The sequence below is a fragment of the Bombus bifarius genome, unplaced genomic scaffold (genome assembly GCF_011952205.1).
Source record: "Bombus bifarius isolate JDL3187 unplaced genomic scaffold, Bbif_JDL3187 scf7180000008203, whole genome shotgun sequence".
Classification (NCBI taxonomy): Eukaryota; Metazoa; Arthropoda; class Insecta; order Hymenoptera; family Apidae; genus Bombus; species Bombus bifarius.
The window spans coordinates 509,272-532,261 of NW_022884507.1; the positions used below are offsets into that span (position 1 = coordinate 509,272).

The 22,990-nt window shown below is 43.8% G+C and overlaps 1 protein-coding gene across 1 annotated transcript; it reads left to right on the top strand.

Annotated features, from left to right (window-relative positions):
- Nucleotides 1-287: 287 nt before the first annotated feature.
- LOC117210439 (protein jim lovell-like) lies at nt 288-11,693 on the top strand. Its single transcript, XM_033453455.1, has 3 exons — nt 288-1,043; nt 5,982-6,338; nt 9,151-11,693. Exons 2-3 carry the CDS (start codon nt 6,148-6,150, stop codon nt 11,345-11,347), a joined length of 2,388 nt encoding a protein of 795 aa, XP_033309346.1. The 5' UTR covers nt 288-1,043; nt 5,982-6,147; the 3' UTR covers nt 11,348-11,693.
- The last annotated feature ends 11,297 nt before the right edge of the window (nt 11,694-22,990 follow it).

The following is a 22,990-nucleotide window of genomic DNA, read 5'->3' on the forward strand; positions in this document are numbered from 1 at the left end:
TCCTCGTGCTCCGCTTTTCGCCGTCCTCGAAATCTTTACGACACCTGCTTCGTATTTATCGTCTCCGGTCGGCCATCGATCTACGAACTTGCGTATTTCGAGTTTCCAGCGACTCGCAAGAGGCATGGATGTCGTTTTTCTTGGATCGTTGCTGGCGACCGCGCGCAATCACGTTTCAACGTTGTTGTTGGACGACGCGAATCCAAGAATTTCCAGCGATCCGAAAGAAACGAAAGATTACGTGGAACGACGACCACGCGTACGTAATTGCGTACGTAATTGCGTAATTGCGAAACGCAACGCAGGTAGAGATGGAATTCGGACGAAACGGCCGTATGCGGCTGTCTCGATGGAAGCCGGTACGATCGAGCGAAACTACCAAGAAAACATACTGTCTGACGGCATGCTGGCGTTTGGAAATGGGGCAAAACGAGGAGAAACGTGGAGAAACGTGGAATCGGTCGCGTGCACGTGCAACTTTTCTTATCGGTTGCATCGGCTGGCGGATGAACGCGTGGATTCGTGGTAGCTAGCGAGGAACGGTGGTGCGAAGCAAAGCGCTGGGTAGAGAGAGGATAGATAGCCGGGGGAAGGAAAGGCGCGAGTTAGGGCAACAAGAAGGAGCGCGTCTCGCATGGAACGGTAGATTTGGCCGAAGTAGAAAGGAAGGAAAGGGGTAGTTGGCGGTCCGCGAATGTTGGTTGGAGCGGCAGGACACACGCCAGGGGTGGTGAGAGGTGGTGGTAGGATTGCGCGCGGGGCGCGGTAAAGCGACGAAGAGGAGAAAGCATATGGGAAAGGGGTTGGCGGGCGAAAGGGGGCAGGCGGCCGGTAAGAGAGAGGGAGGTTGGTTGGTTAGCGTGAGAGCAAGCGAGCGGCGGCATGTATCGTGCGGGAAAAGAGAGATGACGCGTCGTGTGGGAGGGAGATGTTTAAGGAGCGAGAGGGGCGGGGATCTTAGGAGGGGCGCCTAACGTCACGGCGCATTCACTCACCGGCCGTCGCCGACGCCGCTGTGCCGCACACGCAAGCCACACGATACGGTCAGTTTTCTCTTAACGTTTCTTTAGCGACGCCCGAGTTTTCCGTTCAAATTTTCTCCTCGCAAGTTTTTCCCTCGAAATAGTTAATAGTTGACCGAGTCGCGTGGGTCGATCTACTTCTTGCTCGGAGAAGTCACAGCCAGCCCAGTGATCGCATGGTGAAATCGAATAATTATCTCGCGTGGCAAACAACCAGCTGCCGATCTACAGTGACCGAGTGTCAACCGAGTGATAGGATACCGCGCGAAGGAGCCGAATCTACGTACCAACGAACATGTTTGTGACGTTATCGAGAAGACGGTGGTGGATGACAGTGAGAAATCAGCTGATCGTTTAGGGGCGCCACGCTCTTGTGTCCTCTCCCGCGCGCGCTTTCTATCCGTCTCCTCTTCCTCCTCGCTTATACACGGCAGCAACCACGCGGTCTGCCGCCAGTCTTTCGTTTTCCCGCCAACGAAACCTCCCTCCAAGTATACGCGCGTTTTCCTCATCGGATCAGTGCAGCACGTTTACGCTTTTCGTCGTCTCTGCAACTCCTCGTCGCCGATACCTCGTCGTTCTACCCTGTATCAGTGCGAGAAATAGTGCGAGAAGGATCGGCCCTGCAGCAAATGGAGCAGTTGCCCCGCCACTTTTCCAACTCGTAACGCGATCCATTTGTCATCGGAATCCAGTGTTATGTGCTTTCTGTCTTTCTTATCGTCGTGACCAATTTCGCGCGAGAAACGCACCCTGAACTTAGTTACCAGTCTTAGGTGTAACGTCGTCCACGGTAAACGTGAAAAAAGATCGATCGGTCGGTAAATCGATCTCGTCCGGCAGTGTCGATAACTGCTACCGGCACATCAAAACAATCGCGCGTGTCTGGTTCGAGCTACAGCAAGGTAACAAATTTAAGTAGTCCGGTTGACCAGTTTCACTCGCTCAGCTGGCTAGCATTTCGTTTCTCCAAGCAACGACAAACGAAAAGAGATCGTTTGCAAATCACTACGTCGCGCCGGTAACGTCTACGACGATTCCTTTTGTCCATATCTCTAACCGTAATTTCTTATTCTGCTCCCTCTGTCCACCGAACCACATTTTCACGCGGTGAAATTATCGTTACCACCATCGTTGGCCGTTCATATACTCGACAAAACCAGGATTCGTCCTATTTTGCCGGATTTTTGCACGACAAAAAGTTTAACCAATCGCCCGAATATACGCTCGAATATACGCTCTTTCGTTGACAAGTCATCGTACCTATAGTAGTATACTTAGAATAAGCAAGAATCAACGTAATAGTTGCGAAACACGGCCAATGGTTGTTATAGTCGTTTAACGCCAAGCATGCAAAACTAAAACGTATTGTGTCTTTTTAACTTTGTTTCGAAGTTATCAGACTGCGTGTTTCTGCGATGAACGCGAGAACAGATACGAATTAGAGAAGCTCGCTTTCGAACGTATTACCTTTTCAGATTTACATTATCCGCGAAATTTCGCTATCGAATAAATTATTTATCGATAAATTACCTCAGAGTCCCGTTCCGATAGAATTCATCTTTTCAAGATCCGAGGGAGCCAGTACGATGGAACGTTGTTCGATGATCGCCACCAAGTTGCCAAACATTGGCAAAGAAAGAACGTACAACTTTTCTTTTAACGCAACGCTGTTATCATTTCTTCCACGATTTAGAAGAAGACGAACAAACGAGTCGGAAACTTTCTCGTAAGATGGAGGTTAGCCGTCGATTTTCTCGAGATTCGTAGAGGATGCCACGAACGACGAAATCATCCGCGTTCCGTATATTCTCTTGTCCGAGTCTAGTCCACGCTCGCAAAACTGCTCGACGCCAGTGTAAACGTACAGCAAGAGATAAGAAAAAAGGAGAACGATAACACGGGCCGTATCTGCAGACACCGTGTTGTACTTTTTCCGAACACGTGCGAGTTTGACAACAAACTTGCGGTGAGTTTTCGGCAGGCGCACAGTGACGTACCGCGGTTTCGCGAAGCCTGCGGGTCCACTTTCGGCCAATCGAAACTCCAACGATTTCCCTCTTTTTACGTTCTTTTCCCTTCCGACTGACAGCCAGCCGCGTGTAGGAATAACGCACGGTCTGAATTCCGACGAGTTTCGGTGTTTAAACGTTACGTCAGGTTCGCCACTACAAGCGAATAATCCAAGCAGCGATACGCCAATTCATCGGTCCTCTGGCTGTCCGATCGCAGTGTGGTAGCCCTGCCGTGAACTTTGATTTCTCGACGCTTTGTTCCCGCGAACAGAAAGAACAGTAAGAACCTCCGTCATACGTACTGTAAACCGAATAACGTATTCCGATCCAATAACAATACTACATGCACCTCACGGAGTTTTGTCAATGAGATGTTGAATCGTACATTGTTTCAAAATAGAGTTGTTGACTCGTATCGTAAACATCGAGAGTAAGGCGCTAAAGGACGAACTTTTTCTGCATTCTCCAACTTACTCCAAAGTCTCTTACTACCGTATATCGTATAACCTTGATTCTCCGTAATGTTCCAAAGTTGTACACGATATCTTTGCCTAAGCAAAGATCCTCGTAACCATCGTTTCGAGTTCATTTACGTATTATCCGTTTATTTTCATAATTAATTCCGCCATTAATTTTACCCTCTCGTTTCCATAATTCCATAAAGGATATATCGAATCTTCGATGACAAGGAACCCAATTTTTTTCATATATCATACATCGTCGTATGCGTATACATATATATATATTAAGCCAATGGCCTACTTCGAATTTAGCTTGTCATTAGCTTGAAATTAGCTTAGCATCGTCTTTAATCGAAATTTTACTGTTACTACATACGTGTGATACGTACGATACGTATGATTATTTTTCAACAAACGATTCACCGATTAGTAATTGTCATCGCCGTTCACCCTTTTTTCCATTCAACCATCGCCATATTACGAATATTTTGTTTACAAATAATTTATTCTCCCGTGGAAAAGCAACGAAAGTAAATATAGAATCGATACCGTAACACCGTATACGAAAGTCACGAGAATGTGTCGTTTTTGCGTCAAATAATTCGTTCAAATAATTTTAATTAATTCGTATACATCCTGGAGCATCCGAGTTCGATCAACGTTTGCCGCGTGTAAACGTATTCCGTGTAAAATTGCAAATTCGAGTAATTTTCGTTGGCCGACTAATAAATCCGTACAACGGAAATCAATAAATCTCTTTTTTTCCGGGTAATAATGCGCGGTACATCGTCATATAGATGCACGAGCTTCTCTAGAAAATTACACGCGTTACAGCTAAATCGCCGCCCGATTGAATTTAATTCGCCGATAGTTAACGTTGTTCTCCTTTTACGTTCTGCTGGAAACCTTTATCAAACGTAATAAGCTTTGCATTCGTGAAACATTCTTGCCGCGTGCCTATAAATATTCCGCAACACCATTCCAACGATCGATAGATTTGTCTTGATGACAAACTGTGCGAGTATGGTAAATATAAAGTCCAATAAGATTAGACAACGAATCTTTGTCGGATCTTTTTCGTAAAACTCGTAGTCGAATCTCGTTGGTCGCATTCTCAGAAACTTTCGTACATGGAGCAAAGTATCGCTTGATCGTACCAAGTTCCGTAACAACGCACGCTTTCTATCTAGCGCGTTTTTTTAACGATTTGCTAATATCGCGTATATGCATATGTATATGTATAATTTCACAGAGGACCATTTCAAATTCTTCAATCTCTTTGACATAATATTATTTCATTTATCCGTTTAAAATAACTCGAATGATTTTTAAGCGGTGCTACCGCAAGACGAAGATATCGGAGAAGCGATTAAGCTCATTAGTGTCGTAAATGTAGCCGATTAGATCGTGAAAATATTGCTTTTGCTTACCAGAAAATAAGGTTAAAACTATTCGTCGATCGTATAATTATCAAAGAACTGTGAGAAAATCGAGATGCATGTGAAATATTTAGAACGCTGTTGACTTTTATTCTCCATAAGACGTCGGACTGTTATTCGGCGAAAAGGAGGAACCTCGTATACGAAATTTGTATATCGATGACGATTTAAATTGAAACTGCGATATTTTGAAATAGAAATGTAATTAACGTTCATTGACATTATATGTACCTACTCCCGTGAAACTATATAAAAGCTCTATATAAAATATTCATCGCGCTTTCTCATTTCCACTTTGTTCAGCTTTATCGATTTGATTTACTCTCGTCTAAATAAAATGGATTTAAAACGATCGATTATCGCAATTAGCCTCAAACTTGTAAACATTGTTTGTTCGTAATACGGAATAAACAAGGACGTGGCTGAACGATATTAAAGAGAAAAGGAAAATGTACGAAAAGCAAAATATTCATAAAAGCAATATTACGAAGAATATGGAAAAGCTTGATAATTTAATTGGACGTGGTACAATTCGAAACAACTATCGACAACTATCGACAACTACGGTCCATGCGAAGTATGGACGCCGCGTCGCGACGTACGAAGAAACAAACTGAACTGCGGTCGAAAACTGTGTACGACGACATACGGACGCATCGCTCGGTCATCGTTGAGCGGTTAAAGGATTAATTTACTATATTTATCGTATATTAGCATTTACATCTACCATACATTTTGCTATATAGAAGGAAGAACGAAAGGGACGAGACATTGGTACATCGCCAACGTTTTAACATCGCAAACACCATAGATCTCCGGTTCAACTCGAAATATTCAGCTTCTCTCGTTTCTACGATATTCGATCAACCGCATACGTCTCTTCCTAATTTTCCTTTCGAACAGCTCAAACTTTCCATCTATTTGCTTATTCCTGCCTTAACGTTAGCATCGTTTCTTGTCTCGCAGAGATTTTCAATCGGTTGTATTCGATTCCTATAGCTCTAGACACGGATTAATAATGACATTTGGTAATTTGCGTTTCAGGAGTACAGCGCCGTTCAACATAGTGTCGAAGGGAAGATATTGTTGGCGATACGTGCCTGGCCACGTGCGTGCATGGAAGAAAGAAACGAACGCAGAACCTCTAGGTACAAAGGAGGACGAAACGGAGCAAGGTGGCTCCGCTAACGGCACGAGCGGCGGTCAGAAAATGTCAAGCGCCGCGGACAGTCCTGATGGGATGGCTTTGCAGTCGCACTATTCCTTACGATGGAACAATCATCAGACGCACATACTTCAGGCATTTGAGGCGTTGCTACACGCAGAGATACTTGTCGACGTGACCCTGGTCTGTGCCGAGACCAGCCTCAGGGCGCATAAGGTTGTGCTTAGTGCCTGCAGGTAAGAAACCCGACTCTATTCAAGGCTGTGCAGCCTTTCGGTTAATACGTATACGTTGTCTCCAACGGTACACACTTGTATTTGCGTTATTTTCATTTACGTTCTTTCCATTCGCTCCCTTTCTCGCCGTTCGGTCACTCTCTCTCTCTCTCTCTCTCTCTTTCTCATCGAAAATCCGTCGAAATATCGTTGACGTATTCAAACGATCGAGAATATGTTTAACTGCGGGTAATCATTTATCGACTCGATTTGAGAAAACGATGGTTTTTCCTTCGAATATTCTACGGTATTTCGTTTCGAAGAAAGTTGGTCGACCGTACAGCACGAGTAAGAATTATATCTGCGCGCCTATGTATACGTTTACTGAAATCATCGATACTAACTCATTTAGCCGTATTTAAATAGCGATACTTTTTGCTCCGTTATAGAAGTTGATCAACTTTCGAAACGGTAAAACACGAGAATGCCGCGTACGTTTGTAAATATCCAAAGAATTGAAATAAATGTACGATGGTGTTGGAAAGCACGGTTGGAAGTTACGAGTTACGATGGTCAGGCGGATAAAGCGACGTCGTACGTATTAGTCATATTAGAAATTGAATAGCACCGATTTACACTTGCATATATACCTGTGGTCCGAGCATGACTCACGTGTCTACTTATTTATGTAAACAGTATGACATACGTCGAGTAAACAACATTGACGAATCATCACTGCCGACGAAGATGGCTTTGTTTCGCTAAATTATCAGTATGTAATACAATAACAACGCTGGCCGAAAATATCTACCTATCTGCAGTAAAATAAAAATATCGACGATAAAAATTACATAGTTTGTTCTTTCTCGTCGTTACAGAAATTGCAACAGTAAATTTTGACAACAATTTCTATCGTTCGGTGATTCGTATTCCGCCTTACCTCGCGTTACAGCTTGTAAAATATTTATTTGACAAATTTACGCGTTTCAGATAGTTCGTTAACGGGGATAGGCGTTAATAAAAGCTCAAAGTTTTCTCAACGGCCATTTTCTCAACTTTGAATTACCAGTGCCGAAAATGCGAATTCCTTTCGTTCTCGACGATAAAATTACGAAAAAATGCTGTTCGTTTGAAGTTTCAGCATTAGAATCGGCGACGATTACTCGGACGATATCTGGCGTCAAATTGGGAAAGATTCAAGCTCGGCTTCCAACTTTCCGACGGCCCATCGTATCCGCTGCTGAAGATTCTAGAAATATTTCACCCTTTAGATATCTTAAATATCGATTTGTAATATACGTTTGGTAAAAATATCATTGATAGGGAAATGTTATTACGTGGTTGGTAGGAATCGTTGATATACCTGATAAGCTCGCGTGGTATAAGAAGCTCAAGTACGGAATAGCTTCGAACGAAGCTTAGTCACTACTCGTAAAATTAACGCATCCAGCATAGATAATTTAATATCTCCTAATATTACCTAAATGTCCTCATAGACGTACACGCGTCTCTTTTACACTTTATACTCGCTACCGTCGTGTTCCCCCGTGTCGATCTCTATCGAACGATACGTTCTTCGTCCGTCGAGACACTCGCCTGTTCGTTTGTTCGCGGCTTGTTGGTCAGTTTCGTTGTACGCAACGCGGCAATGCTGTTCTCGGCACCACGCGCAACGTACCACGTAAAAGCAACTGTAGCGGCACAAGAATTAGAATTTGATTCAAATCATATTGTTGTTTTGCCTCGGAGTATCAAGACCGTTATGTCACAGATATTGTAAGGAGTAACGAATTCCGAGAAAAACAATGCCGCCGCTACATGTAACCGTAAAACAAGACGAATTTCAATCTTTTGACTTTCTCCTGACGATTATAAACAAACAAACGCGATCGCAAACGATTTATTATAAACTGTAACTAAACGACTGTATATATACCGTTTCGCGACGAGATCTGTTTTAAATACATTAACGACTACACATATTGGTAGTCTCATTATTCGATCTCCTACGCAACCACGAGCATAAGTTTCATATGGAAACGCTACTAATTCTCGTTGCAACTTTTTGCCCGTGGTTTCTGCCAGCAAATCGAGTTACCGCCGCTCTCTTGCCGATTGCCCAAACTACAACGGAGGGGACATGCGTTTCAAGCAACGAATAATTTCCTTCGCTTATCGCCCGTTTATAGTTGCGAATGCCCCCGTCTCTTGCGACTGCGACGCGAGATTTCCGAGACGCGTCGCTCTTCTAGAAAGTCGGTGATCGCTGCGTTGTTTATTCGTGCATGGCACACAAGGTGGTAATCGATAATCCATATTTCGCGTAAATAGTTTGATGGCGAAATACGAACACCGCGGCAGCGATTACAAATTTACCGCTTGCATTTACATTCTAGTGGGATATTCGTCAGGATTTTAAAACGGTAACTCTGTAACGAACACACTGTAAGTACACGAATAACTGGTGCAGTTTGCAGAAATTTCTTTTCCGGCATCGTAAAGATCTTGCATACTCGGTTCTCGTTGTAAGCAAGGGTCGCGCGTTTGACAATGGCGGTGTAGATGAAACGTAATCGTCTTAGAAGGAATAAAAGGACCGAAGAACGACATAACGGAGTTACTCCGGTCGTGTTGCTCTTCGATCGTACGAATATCAAACGTACAGCGTGGATAACCGATTAGAAACAGATTCGGCAGAAACGGTAACGCGGGGGCCACGTACGTTTAATCGCGAATCGACATCGACGGAGATAACGATGCGTTTAGTAAAATAATTTTAGCGATCGAGTAAATTTATCGAATCACAATGTAAATCGAAACGTTTGAATTGCAGCCCATTCTTCGAAAGAATATTTGCCGAGCACCCCTGCAAGCATCCGGTGATCGTACTGAAGGACTTTCCCGGTCACGAAGTAGCGGCGCTGATCGACTTTATGTACCGTGGCGAGGTGAGGGTCGGTCGCGAGGAACTGGCAGGACTGATGAGAGCCGCGGAGAGTCTGCAGGTGCGTGGATTAGCTTCGTCGGAAACGAGGCTGACATCGCCGCCGGAAACGCCGACCGCCGATCTGCTGCTTGGCGAGCCGTCGACACCCGAGGGCGCCAGGCAAGAAACTCCAGAGGAGGACGATAACGTTTCGGAAATCACGGCGCCGCCGTCTACGCGAGAGCCGGTGCCGTCAGTGAGACCCGCCATTTTTCACCCTAGCAGGGACCATCGCGATAGGTTACCACACATGAGCCATTTGAACTTCGGGATGCGCGAACCGCGAGAGAATTGCGGATCGCCGTTGCTACCTCGACGAAAACAGGCTCGGCCGCGAAGAAGATCCGGCGAATTGGTGCCGCAGGATCTCAGTCGACCTCATCCACCGCCGAGTCTTAGTCCGTTGGCGAGCGGATTGAATCTGACCGGTATTAATCAACAATCGCAACACCAACAACACCTACAGCACCAACAGCGCTCGAACTCGAGCATGCAGAACCACCTACATCAAGAGGAAGAGGCGGAAAACCTTTCGATGAAGAGGTCGTCACCCAATGGAGTCGACCATCACAACGTAAAAGCGGAGAGCAGCGAGGCGGCCAGTAGTCCGAGGGGATCTCCGTTAACCGGCACGAGTCTGCTGCATCCCGATGGTTCCCTCCAAGATATTCCGTCTGCTGCGGCAGTAGCGGCGGCGGCCGCCGCCGCCGCGGGCTTACCGACGTTGTCGGCCTTGTCGCTGACACCACCGCATCATCAGAACGACTACCTGCTGAGCCTAGGCCAGATAACGAACCAGTGGTTACCGAATCATCCACAGAGCCAATTGCCGCCTCCACCTCAGGGTCATCATCCGCAGGACGGCAGCCCACACGGGACTAATAGAACCCATTCGTATCAACAACAGCAGCAGCAACAGCAGCAGCAACAACAACAGCAGCAGCAACAAGAATCTCCGTTGACACCACGGCGAAGTTCCGTCGCGAACATGTTCCCATTGGACGGTGTTGCGTCTCTAGGTGGTGGACTGTTTCCTCACGCGGGTGCTCTCGATAGAGGATCCCTTTTGGCGGATCTTCACGATAGTTTTAAACCGGAAACGTTGCACGGACTTTTCGGCGCGGCGGCTATGAGTGGCCATCATTCGGGAAAAAAACCAAAGAAACAGAGGAGCGACGGTGACGCGGCGCGCAGATGGGGAGACCACAGCGGTCGAGGACTACCGGTGGGAAGGCCGAAAGGTCAGCACAGCGCACCCAGGGGCGGACCGCCACGGTCTTGGACGAACGCGGAGCTGACCGAGGCGTTGCAGCACGTTTGGAACAAGAAGATGACCACGTCGCAAGCAAGCAGAATCTTCGGTATACCGTACAACAGTCTATTGATGTACGTGCGAGGTAAATACGGGAAAAGTTTGAAACTCGAACAACTGAGAAGGGACTGCACGGGCTCGACAACGGGCGAAGTAGTAATGAATTCGTTGAACAACAACGTTAAGACCGCCCAGCCGCCGACGCAGATGGCTCATCCGCTCGCCGGTCTACCGCCGCACCCGGGTGACGACGGTGTATTTCCTCATCATTCGTTGCTCGGCGCTAATCTACCACAGGGTTTCTTTCCTGACTTTGCCGCCGCCGCGTTCCCCGTTCCAGTTAGTATGGTGCATTTACTTCCTCCAAGCGAACAAAAGGCCTTCGACCCGTCAGCGAATCCCGCTAGCACGAGTGGGTGCGGGAGCGGGAGCGGGAGCGGGAGCGCAAGCGGGAGTGGTAGCGGTAGCGCAAGCGGGAGTGCAAGCAGCAGCGCAAGCGGCAGTGCAAGCGGCAGTGCAAGCGGCAGCGCAAGCGGAAGCGGGGGCGGCGGTGGCGGCAACAGTAGCACAGGAGGCGATCTTAATACTTCACGGAGCAGTCAAACGCCATCGCCGGTTGATCATCATCATCATCCTCATCACCATCATCATCGTCACCATCATCACGAATCGCTGCAGCCGCAACCACCGCAGTCGGCACCAACGCTACTTCAACAAAATGGTCCGGATTAAAAAAAGAGAACGTTTTACGCGTGATATCGTAGCGCGGTCACACGCCGATCGTCGTCTTCGTCGAAGTACCACGGATGCGTACACGTCCGATTCAAACCGACCATCCCTTTTAACGATTTCTCGAGACGCGTACACGTCAGACACGTCGATACTTCCATATAAACGAGCAGAACGATAGGCCGCGTGCCCTCGGTATTCCCGCGAAATTCTTCTCTTCTCGCAAGACTGACTACCACGCCGGGTTTACAGCTACCGGGGTGTAAGCTCGACGGACGTTCCACCTTGCAAGGTCCACGCTTATGACCCACCAACGCCCGTTCTTCTCATCTGACTTTCTTTCTCCGTCTTTCTTCGTCTTTTTCCGTCTTACTCCGTCGACAAAAATATCGACGTTCAACTCCCTTTGTCCGTCGATCGCGAAACTCGGTCGAGCGTACCGGCGAAATTCTCTCGTATCTTCTTCTTGGCTAAATTAGCGGCTCGTCCGGAGACAGCTCGAAGGAAGAAGAGTCATCGACGGTGTCTTTTCTGGTGCTCGTTCCCCCGTTACGCGCTTGCTACGCGTCCTGACCAAAAATTCATCTACCCTTCGGTCGATAAGAAACGCAACAAGGTGCTTGGAAGCGGAGACTTTGGCTGGTGGGCGAGACACACGACTCTCCTCGTATCGTCGCTATAAATAGTTCCTGCTACAACAGCGATCATACCAAATAATAGTACTGTAAAACGGCTAAAGCAAATGCAACGGCCGCCCTACGTGAAATAGGAAAAATCGTCGAACAATACTCCGTATACTTGCAGACTTCTCGTTGAGAAAGTGACATACGCGCCAATGAAAGAGAAAAAGAGAGAAACGGAGAGAGGAAGAGACGCACACGCGCTTACTTACTGTAATACTTTGAAAACATCCTGGTAGCCTGTGATGTACACGAGTTAAGGTTTACAAGACTCGAACCATAGTTTAATACGCGGATCGTTAACATACCTGTTGCAATTCGCGCTCGGTGGCAGCAAGCTGACGCGTTGAACGATCGTTACTCGTTTGACAATCATACGCAATAATCCGAAACGTTGTCTTTTAATTTTACGCCAATCTCTATTTTCCCGACGTAGCTGTATATCTCTTTTTATCTGAATCGACGCTAGCCGAACGTTGCTCCACCGTGCTTATTATCGGTCATGCTTCCACGATTAAAACGAAATCAATCGACCAATCACGTAATACCTCGTATCTATGGATCGTCTTGCTGCCGCCGTTGAAGCGCGTCGAAACGAGCTTCCAATTGACTACCATTATTTTACCTTATCTGTTCGATGTTAACCGCTGATATAGTTCAGTTTGATACAACGATATTCGTTACGGATAGACGTCACTTTCGCGCGAGCCGTTTGCGTCGGTCCTCGATAGGGTTTCGAAAGCGGTAAAGAAACGTTCGCGACCACCGGAATTACGTGCATTCGTAAAATCACGCTACGATTGCCGGAGTATAGGGTGGAACGGGGTTTACGTAATAATCGCGCGCAGGGTGGTGCGAGCTTGCCAAGATTCTCTCTTTTTTCTCTTGCCACGCAAGAAGTATCGCGGCCACGAATTGTCCCAGTACACGCGCTACTCCCGCCAACCGCTGCGATATCCTCTACGGACAGACAGACGACTGTACATTGATCTGTAAATACGTAACTGTACCCTCGATCGTTAGCGACGCTTCGTTCCCTTTCTTTCGCTTTGTTTTGTCGCGATAATTCTTCTTCAAATCGAGATTTCCCCACTCGAGAGAAACAACGCGCCACCTAAAGCACGCGGATATACACTCAATGACCGGCCGAATCGCCGGAAAGCTCGGCAAGTTAGCTAGAGGAAAAGACGAAGCCGCGCGTGTCCGTTCGATCGTAAATCTTGGTGAGCTCCCGGAAACGCGAACCTTATTCGGCCAGTGCGAAACAAGGGGTGGAACGAACGAGTGGAAACGAGCAGATGCTAAGAAACGAGAAACAAGGAAAGAGGAACAAAATTCGTATTCGAAACACGGGACAAACGACGAAATTTTAATCGTAGACCACAATTTCGCAACAATATTTCGACAACCAGACGGAAGCGCAGGGTAACTAACACATCAGGGATAGCCACAGACAAATCTACGATAGATAAAGAGAAAAAAAGCTAACGTATTAAACTGTAAAAGTAATGGTAACGAAGAAACAAACAAAAATTAACGTAAAGCTATAATACATTTACGATGATTATTTCGTTAATGAATCTTAAGAAAATGAGAAAAAAAGACAAAAAAAAAAAAAAAAGAAAAGAGATATGCAAAGAGAGGTGAGGAAACGGCAAGAGAAAAGATGGTAAATTCCGTTACGTGACACCTTGCTGCACCTAGCAAAAGCGAGATTAAATATATTATTAAAGAATAACTTGTAAGTATAACGTAACGATGGGAGAAAGCGTATGGATTCCGTAAGGAGGTTAAGCAAAGATATTAGAGAAACCACAGGCTTTCAGCCCCAAAATAGCCTGTACGATACAAACTAATATTATTGATTATTAATATTATATATACATATATATATACACACATATATATATATTATATGTTATATATTATATATATTATATATGCATATACATATATATATTATATATACATATACATATATATCACATATATATGTATATATATACATATACATATATATACAGGGTGTTTCGAAAGAGTTTATAACTGCTTCGACGGGTTATACCGTGAGTTTAGCCCCCCCCCCCCTCGTATATTGTATTTTACAGAAGTAATTATAATCAAGATATTTTACTTTTTCACTTACGAAGAATCAACGATGATTTGCCTGAAATTTCGTATTACGATTTTTTACTTTTAGACGCGTTTAATCGGTGTCGTTTCTCATGCTAGCAACGAACCAACGGATATCGTTAAGGTTACTCGAATGTTTTACACGTAGAAGTTAAGCTGATTACAGATTATCTTCAATGACTTTACTTGTATCAATGACATGTGAAAAATTGGGTAAGAAGCGGAGGGCATACGAAGCGGTATGACCACGTGGAAACTGGTTTTAACAATTTTTTATCCACTCTGTTGACGAGAAGAAGAGCGAGTAAGCCAATGAAATGCTAGCGAGAAATCTAGGGAATGAGTGCGAAAGCGAGGCGAAACAGCGAAACAGAGAAGACAGAGAATCTCTTCTCTGGGTCGCGAGTTGTAAGTGCGTATAACGATTAAAAGAGAAAGCAACAAGAAAGAAAGAAGAGAAAAGAAAAAAAAAAAAATAGCGGAAGAAAAATGTGTGCGGCTGATCGTGCGCGTGATTATTAGAGCGACTGTGGAAAGAGAGACTACGTAGACATATGTGATAGGCACCATGTGCACACTTCAGTATTATTTTACAGTTAAACGGAGGAAAAATCGTAAACACACGAACCTGTACGTTGTCGTCGGATACTCTTCGAGCAAAGCTTACGGCTGTTTCGTTGTTCGTATGCCTTTCAGGTGAATTCGAACGAGTTCCGACCCGCTCCTGATCGCGAAACATATTCCAGCGTGTCCCGAGCCCCGTACACACAAACCCGAGATCGGCCACGGACAATTCGCGAATAACTTATTTCGAGCAAAAGAGAACTTAACGATCGGACAAGCGAAAAACGTGCAAGATATACGCGAAAGACGATCATCTCTGACAACGAGAAGTACGGTTGCGCGCGCGAAAGAGAGAGAAAGAGAGACTCGGAAGCTGCATAAGAGGGACATACGCGTTCATACAGACGGATATACGGACATGTACTCGGGCACACGTACTCGCATATTCACACGTACTCAGACACGCGCGCGTTCGCTCACACCCTCGCTCATTCACTCGCTCACTCTCAGATACAGACACACACGCACACACACATACGTGCGCGCGCGTACGCGTATTCGCGTGAACGGTATCGAGAAAAATTGTCACATTGTCGCATTGTCGCATAGGGTGTAAGTAGAGAGGCGAAAAAGGGGGGAAAAAGGAAAGGGTGGATAGATAGAAAGGCGGCGCGTATCGATTGGTTACTTTATTACCGCGAAATGCACGGATATTATTACGCGTAGTACAAGTTAGTCGAATTGTCGCGAAGGCACGCGAAACCAGTTGATAATGGTTAAAACCGATAGTAATTATCGATTCGTTGTTAGCAATCTTGGTTACGCGTGCGAATAGGACACGGCGAAAGGTTGTATTCGAATTCTGGGCGGCACAAGAAACCGTCAGCCGTTCTTACTTATATACCGACGTAATTATTAATTTTTTACCATATCCATTATAATTATTATTATTTGTGTGTTTGTTATTTATTACAATACGTAAGATACAGTACGTACATTATCATCGTCGTCGTCGTCGTCGTCGTCGTCGTCGTCGTCGTCGTTATCCTTATTATTACTATTATTATTATTATTATTATTATTATTATTATTATTGTTTTGTGTTACTATTATTATCATTATCACTATTATTATTATTATTATAATTTTTTTTTTTATTATCATTGACTTTACGTCATTATTATCATTGATTATTATCATATTACTATGATATTATCATATTATCATTGATTTTAAAATTAACTTTACTATCTATATTACTCATTATATAACTCGAATCGATCGGGATGAATCAATCTGCTCGCACCGCTTAACGATCTTCACGTAAAAGACGCGATCGCTACATATCATTAGTTTTATTGCGGTATTGTTAATTTTAGTAGCTCGCTAACGCGTTTCTCGTAAATGTAACACGTGTCACGTCGCAAACGTCTGTTTCGACTGTCCGACAGATTTTTCTAACACTTTTTTGACAGAAATCAGCGAAACGACGCGCATCGGAAGAAAAATGTCTTAAGGAATCTGTTTCGTCCCGTTTCGCAAACTTGCGTTAACGACCCGTATTATCTTAGCCCCCATTTCGGTTTACATTAGTCGATTCCAATCAATTCTATTGTTTTTCTTCCTGTCGCAATACAAATAGTGCAATACGGCGGGTATTAAATTTGAAACGACGACTTGAGATAGTACCAACTACATCGTCGTATCGGGTCATTACCGGAAAGGATTTCCGATCGTGAAAACGCTTGTAACGAAACGAAACGGATTCCTTAAAATGTCCTTCCTCGTATTTTCTGTTCAAAGCGTCGTTTCGTTCCACTATCGAATCTTTATCGCGCTAATTTCTCGCACGATGTTATTACGCGTTATCTTCTTATTCGTTAGTCTTTAAGTAGAAGAAATTATTGTCATTTCTACGTTGTTATCGGTGCATCGCTGGCATTACATCGTAATTGTCGTGATCATTCTCACTCGATATCGTGTCATTATCACGTTGCCATTATATGCACTATCCACGACCGTCATTGTCACCGTTCAAACATAAATATTTTTAAAACCATCGCCGCTGCGACCGCCGCTATAACGTATACACTGTTACACTGATAATCACATTACTCCTATGGGTACAGTTATATTATATCGAATGACACAAATAGGACAGACGAAATACCTTTGATTTTTCTGGGACTCCGAGACCGAAGTCACCATCTTAAGTTCCTACAGTACGAGAATGAGATAGTACGGTTTTATCTGACAAGAGCAGAGGAAAAAATAAAACAGTGAAAAGGACAAACTGCAACAAGAATGAAAGATATTAAGTATTTACATGTTGAGAGAGAGAGAGAAAGAGAGAGAGAGAGAGAGAGAGAGAAAGAGAGACAGACGGACAGACAGACTGGGGCGTTAGAGGGAGGAAGAGTGTGAATATGATAGTAAGAAAGCTAGGATGAGAAAGCGCAAGAAAGAGATACGCCTCCAAAAAAGAATTATTTTTAATTTACATGAGATCACACTTGTACATAGGATCAAAGAATGCGCAATCGATTATTTATGCATAATATATACGTACGTATAATATATATATTATATATATTTATCGATAATTGTGCAATGGGAATATTGTTCTTCGGATACAACCTTTAATCGAGTGATAGAAAGAAGAAATGAGATATAAATTTGCGAGGATGCGCAAAATTAGTTAAAAGAAGAAACGGAATGAACGTATGTTGAGGGGAGAAGAGAGAGAGACAGAGACAGAGAGAAAGAGAGAGAGAGAGAGAGAGAGAGAGAGAAAATGAATCCATAAAACACGCGGTTTCTGTGTCGTCGTGCGATATTATTATGTGGCGAGTATGCGAAAGTTTCGAAAGTGCCGTGTATCGAGTGCAAACTGTCTCGGGGGGGTGCGCCTCATCGTTAAGAGATGGCGCTTCGTAGCTTGTAATTATTTGCTCCGTCGTGGTATTATCAACCGTCGGCATGGTTCGTGTATTACATAGGTAAAACAGGTGTTTTGTAACGGGATAAAATCACTTCGGCTGGTTATTATCGATCTAACGAAAAGTCAAAATTTATCGAAATTTTGCCTCCGATTTCTTCAAAGTTTTGACGGCTTTTCACTCGACACGGGCAAGAAACATTCCATCGGTCACTCTTGGCCGAGTTCCAATGGTCGTGACATAGAAACCGTCAATATCGAGTTTCACCGAGAATTCACTGTATAAAGCAACAGGACAAAATCCAGAAAACAGATGAAATAGTTACTTGCATCGGTTGTGCTGTCACGTAGTTCCTAAATCGCCCTAGCCTCGCCCCGAGCGCATGAGAAGATAACAAATTAACGCTGTTTATTCGTGGTACGGTAACCGCTGCGCCTTCGATGCTCTTGATCGAAGGAATAATTATTATATATCTTTATCGCTATCATTCGAAACATTATTCCTCCGGCGATCATGAGTTTTTGCAGCCTCATAATGTACATCTACTTTGAGTGACGATTCTTTAAACACTGCGCTGAATTTCATTCCAACAGAGTATATATTCGTCGTTATTGGTTATCTCGTCAATTAGCGATTTAATTTTTTATATGTAAAATATTTCACAAGATTATACATAATATACGAAGCGAGTGATAAAATAATTTATATGCCTTGATTTCGCGCAGTGTTTAAGAAAGAATAATTCGTTTTACCGTAAACAAGCTAGAAGGAGACATATTTACGCGTATATAGTTTCCTTTGCGACAAAGAATGTGTACAGACGCCGAACGACCATGTATACGTATAAAGTGATGTACGTTCCCTGATACGTTTAGATATACCTACAATGGTGCTGAGCTGCATTTACCGTACAACGAACCAAGCGCTTATACGAAATATAACAGAAGGAAATAATAGAACGCAATCGGCGGCCGGTACGTTGCCGTTTTGCACGCTACATGACGAAAACATGGAACGCGAGAAAAAGAAACAACAACATAGGAAGCGCACATTACAGAAATATAATATAACGATATATTTATACGAATTACAATTGTACCATAACGATTATAATACTACTTATTATATTATACAGAGCCGCCGCCACCCAGTATATTTTTTACAGGTTTACATTGTATTACAGTTTATAAAGTTTGATATACAATAACAATTACCTAAGCGCAGGGGGCCGTGGTGGCGAACGCGTGTCCTGCGATACACCTATTTACATAGGTGAAACTGCGGAACGGTAAGCATCGCGGCACTGCGCTACGCTATAACTACAATATTTCCGAGTGTTTGAGAATCGACGTTATCGTTGAGACAGACGAATCGAACACGGAACTCGTAGCTACTATAACATAGGCAATGTATATCGACAGGACAGAATCGGGTAAACGCGATCGGAGATTGCCGCGGGCCTTCTCGCGAAGATATGCAAGACATTTTTTGTGCTGAACGTTAGCTACGATATATATACGTAACGTAACGTAATATGCGCGCATGCATGCGTATGTGTGTGTGTGTGTGTATGTGTATGTGTATGTGTGTATATATATAATATAAATATGTATACACGCGATCGCGTTATATTTCACGCATGACACGACGCGAACTTCTAATATAGATAAATTCAGAGAGTCGTTTGGCTGCGATCAGTGGAGTACAATTTAATTAATATCGATCAACACTCGCGCTAAAGTCGTTCGCGAAGATAAAGACAGAACTAGAAACACAGAGAGAGAGAGAGAGAGAGAGAGATTTTTCGCCGTTATTTTTGCTGTTGTTGTCTTGCGCAGCCGGTAGATTCAGACTTCTTTTTTTCACTACGTTAAGACGACGAAGCAGCGAAGCACCGGTACTCGTTGTTCGTTGATATATACCGAGAATAGTTTTCAAACAAAAATTTACATCTCCGGAGAGAAAGAGAGCATGCGCGGAAAGGAGTGAAAGAGAGGGAGAGAACGAGAGAGAAAGCGCGAAGTAACTTCGATTCTCGAACACTCGTACCGATAATGCATAAATGATTGCTACATGACTTGTGATACGTTTACCGCTGGTTACTACCGAGACTTCCTAGCCGACCCTACGACAGGATCGGCACCACTAGTTCACTCACGCACACGATTCAACATTTATACCGATTTATTACGGATTTATTGATTAATCGAATTATTACGTACGCAATTAAATTATTAGATGAAAAGTATTTACAAGAGAGATTAACGAGAACGAACAAACGACAAACAAAAAGAGGCAATAATAATTGCGAAACACGCAAAACGTTGCAGACTAATTAACGGTGTGAATGCGCACACGAGGCTAGGACGAGGCTAGCTACCTAAATCCCACGTTCGCTCTTCGGACTAAAAAACACACGCGCGCGCGCGCGCACACACACACAAGACACGCGCGTGCGCGCGCTCACACACATAAAACACGCGCGCGACCCAATCGTATCCACCCGCCCTGATTACGAGAATTATTATATTAACCCCTAATAAAAAATGTACATACAATTGCAACGTTTATAGTGTTGTTTCTTAACCCTCTTTCATCCCCAATCAACATCTAGCCCCATCCATACCTTTTTCGTCGTACGTTACATCGCATTTCTTCGTTCCGTACCATAATAAGTACACAGACAGAAAAGTGTTTAGAGACTTTTCGTAGATTTTGTTTATATCAATGTATATCGTTAACATACGCTTCGCCATTTATGATATTATTCGAAGAATGGCGGAGATATTTCAGCAGATAGTTTAGGGTTTTTAATACGATGCGATCTTTTCAAGTTGCATACATACCTATTGTTAGCCGACAAGAAAAATAGATATTTAAGATCGATAATTTACTGTTCGGACAATGAAATTTTGTGATTGTCAAAAACCATGGAATAAATGTATTTTTTTATAGGTGAGTGGGAAATTGCTCTGTACGCTATAACAATCCTATTGTATTTAATTATTCTTATTTATAATTGACATACGTATAAAGTTATTTCACAATTTTTCTAACGTACATATTTTGCGTTCGAATTTATATCATTGCAGAAATATGCAATTTGGCGGACAATCATTAATTCAAAATATACTTTTAATACACATATCGTTTATAGAAGACGAAACATGTCCAAAATACTTGTATCAATATGTGTCTCGTGCGTTGCATGTCAACGCTGTGAATATTTACGCAAGAAATAAATATTCCTCTAAGGTACACACCCACGTAATAATAAGGTACATACTGGTGGATGCACGCGTTTCAATTTAATTTCATTTCATAACAGTATCATTACGCGAGACTGCAAGTTAACAGGGAATTATTAACTCGTAATATGATTAACAGAAAAAAAAGAAAAAGTACTCGTTTCAGGTAACGCTTGTTGAAAATGTTCGCGTCAATAATCTAAAGTGTTGCAAACGAATTTCAAATAACAGTTCGAAGGTACATATAAATATATAATATATTGCTATCGCTGAATATTATACGATCGAACACCGTATTATTGCCACCTAGTCACCAACATTGCCGCAAAGATCACATTGTCGCGGCGAAAATTTGTCCATACGATTACGTATGAACGTAATAACTTCGTCCGCGGGCACTTAGGATCCGGTCCATCCTCTAGTACTCTGGAAGAACGAGAGGAGGCCATAACTCGCGAGAAAACCATTCCCAATATCTGCTCCTCCTCCATGCCGGTCCTACCGATAAAGTTCACAAAATCGAAGATAATTCGAAGCTCTTCGAAACCTGCCGCCCTCTGATCCTTATCCACGGATTGCTAAACGAGCGATGCCTACACGTAGCTGCGGGCAATCGGCTGTCACCCGGATTGATGAGTAGTCGAAAGTTCCGAAACAATTATTGTTATTCTGATTACATAATAAGCCGAACGTTAACGTCGACCGGGTCCTGGGAGGGCGTTCTACCAAGCGGAGGGAAAGGGATAGTTGCTGGATGCATGACAGGATCGGGTAAGGGAGAGAAAAGAAGAACAAGGGTGGGTGTGTCGGTATGCGTGAGAATACGGTAAGCGAGCGCGCGCCTGTGTGTGTGAGTTGGAAAAAGGTTGAAGGGAGGTCTGTAAGAAGAAGCGAGGAACGGCGAAGGTGGGACGGACGGAAGAAGATGGAGGATCGAACGAGTTCAAAGGAGGAGGTAGAGAAGAGAAGAGAGCCGAATCTGAAGGAGTGTAAGCATAATTCCGAAGGGACTCGGGCCAGGAAGGCCAGTTCCGCGAATTCGCGTAATCGATTCCGTCATGTCGCGGACCACCCGGGCACGGTCCTAATAAATAAGTAATACGTCGGTTGAACCGAAAGATCAGGATTCCGGGAGGGGCGCGGGCCAAGAAGATGCATTGTATGCCGAGAGCGAAACGCGTGCACTTTTGGGCTCGAGGAGTGTCCCTCTCGCGACTCGCTTACTCTCTTTCTTTTAGTTTTACATCTTCTTCTTTACCGTATGTATTATACACTGGGAGATCGCTGTGACAGTAATTGTCGTTTCAACACCTTGCTCTAACGATTACGGGATTGGCACGCGTAATTAATCACCGGACACCTCGTTGTTACGCCGGGATCGGCATATTATTTCGCACGGTGGACACATAAACGTACCTGGAGGAGGATGATTTATTTATACTGGCGATTTATTTGCTACCGGAAACGGCCAAACGGCCGTCATATCGATGTTCTTGTTTAGCGTTAAACGCTTTTTGACAGAGATACTCGGTAATTTTGAATGCCGTATCTCTTGATCTCTCGAAACTAAACTGATCTAATTTAACGAACGAACGAACGAACGAAGAGGCAAAGAGCCAAGTGGAACGTTGTTTTTTTAATTTTATCTTTGACGTTAGAAATTGATCCGTAAAGGAAAGATGTTAAACTATGTCGAATAGAGTTCGTAAATATTAATAGAGCAATTAATCAAGCACAGTACTCGTTATAGTATATAGTATTTAATAAATGGGACAAATCTGCGTATAGGATTTATTCTTTCGTTTATTTTCACGAACATGTGAATTTGCATAAATATCTACTGTCTAGCAATAAAATGATTCGATATGTACGTACATATAGACTAACGTGTCCTTATCTAGGCTTTCTAGCCTCTCGATGAACCGATGTATTAAATCGGATAATGCGGATATAATTAAAATTGTTCGGAGGATGAGACTGGCGGAGAAACTTGGAAGATGAAATACAGTCGACCGAGCAATGTTACATCCTACACGCGTGAATTCTCGTGAATTTCTACGGTCTTTGCAACACTGCGCTCAA

Excerpts from the sequence above, each read along its gene's own strand:
- LOC117210439 (XM_033453455.1), top strand. The coding sequence starts at position 6,148 with ATGTCAAGCGCCGCGGACAGTCCTGATGGGATGGCTTTGCAGTCGCAC. Across the intron at positions 6,339-9,150 it reads GTTGTGCTTAGTGCCTGCAG|CCCATTCTTCGAAAGAATAT; the intron begins GTAAGAAACCCG and ends TTTGAATTGCAG.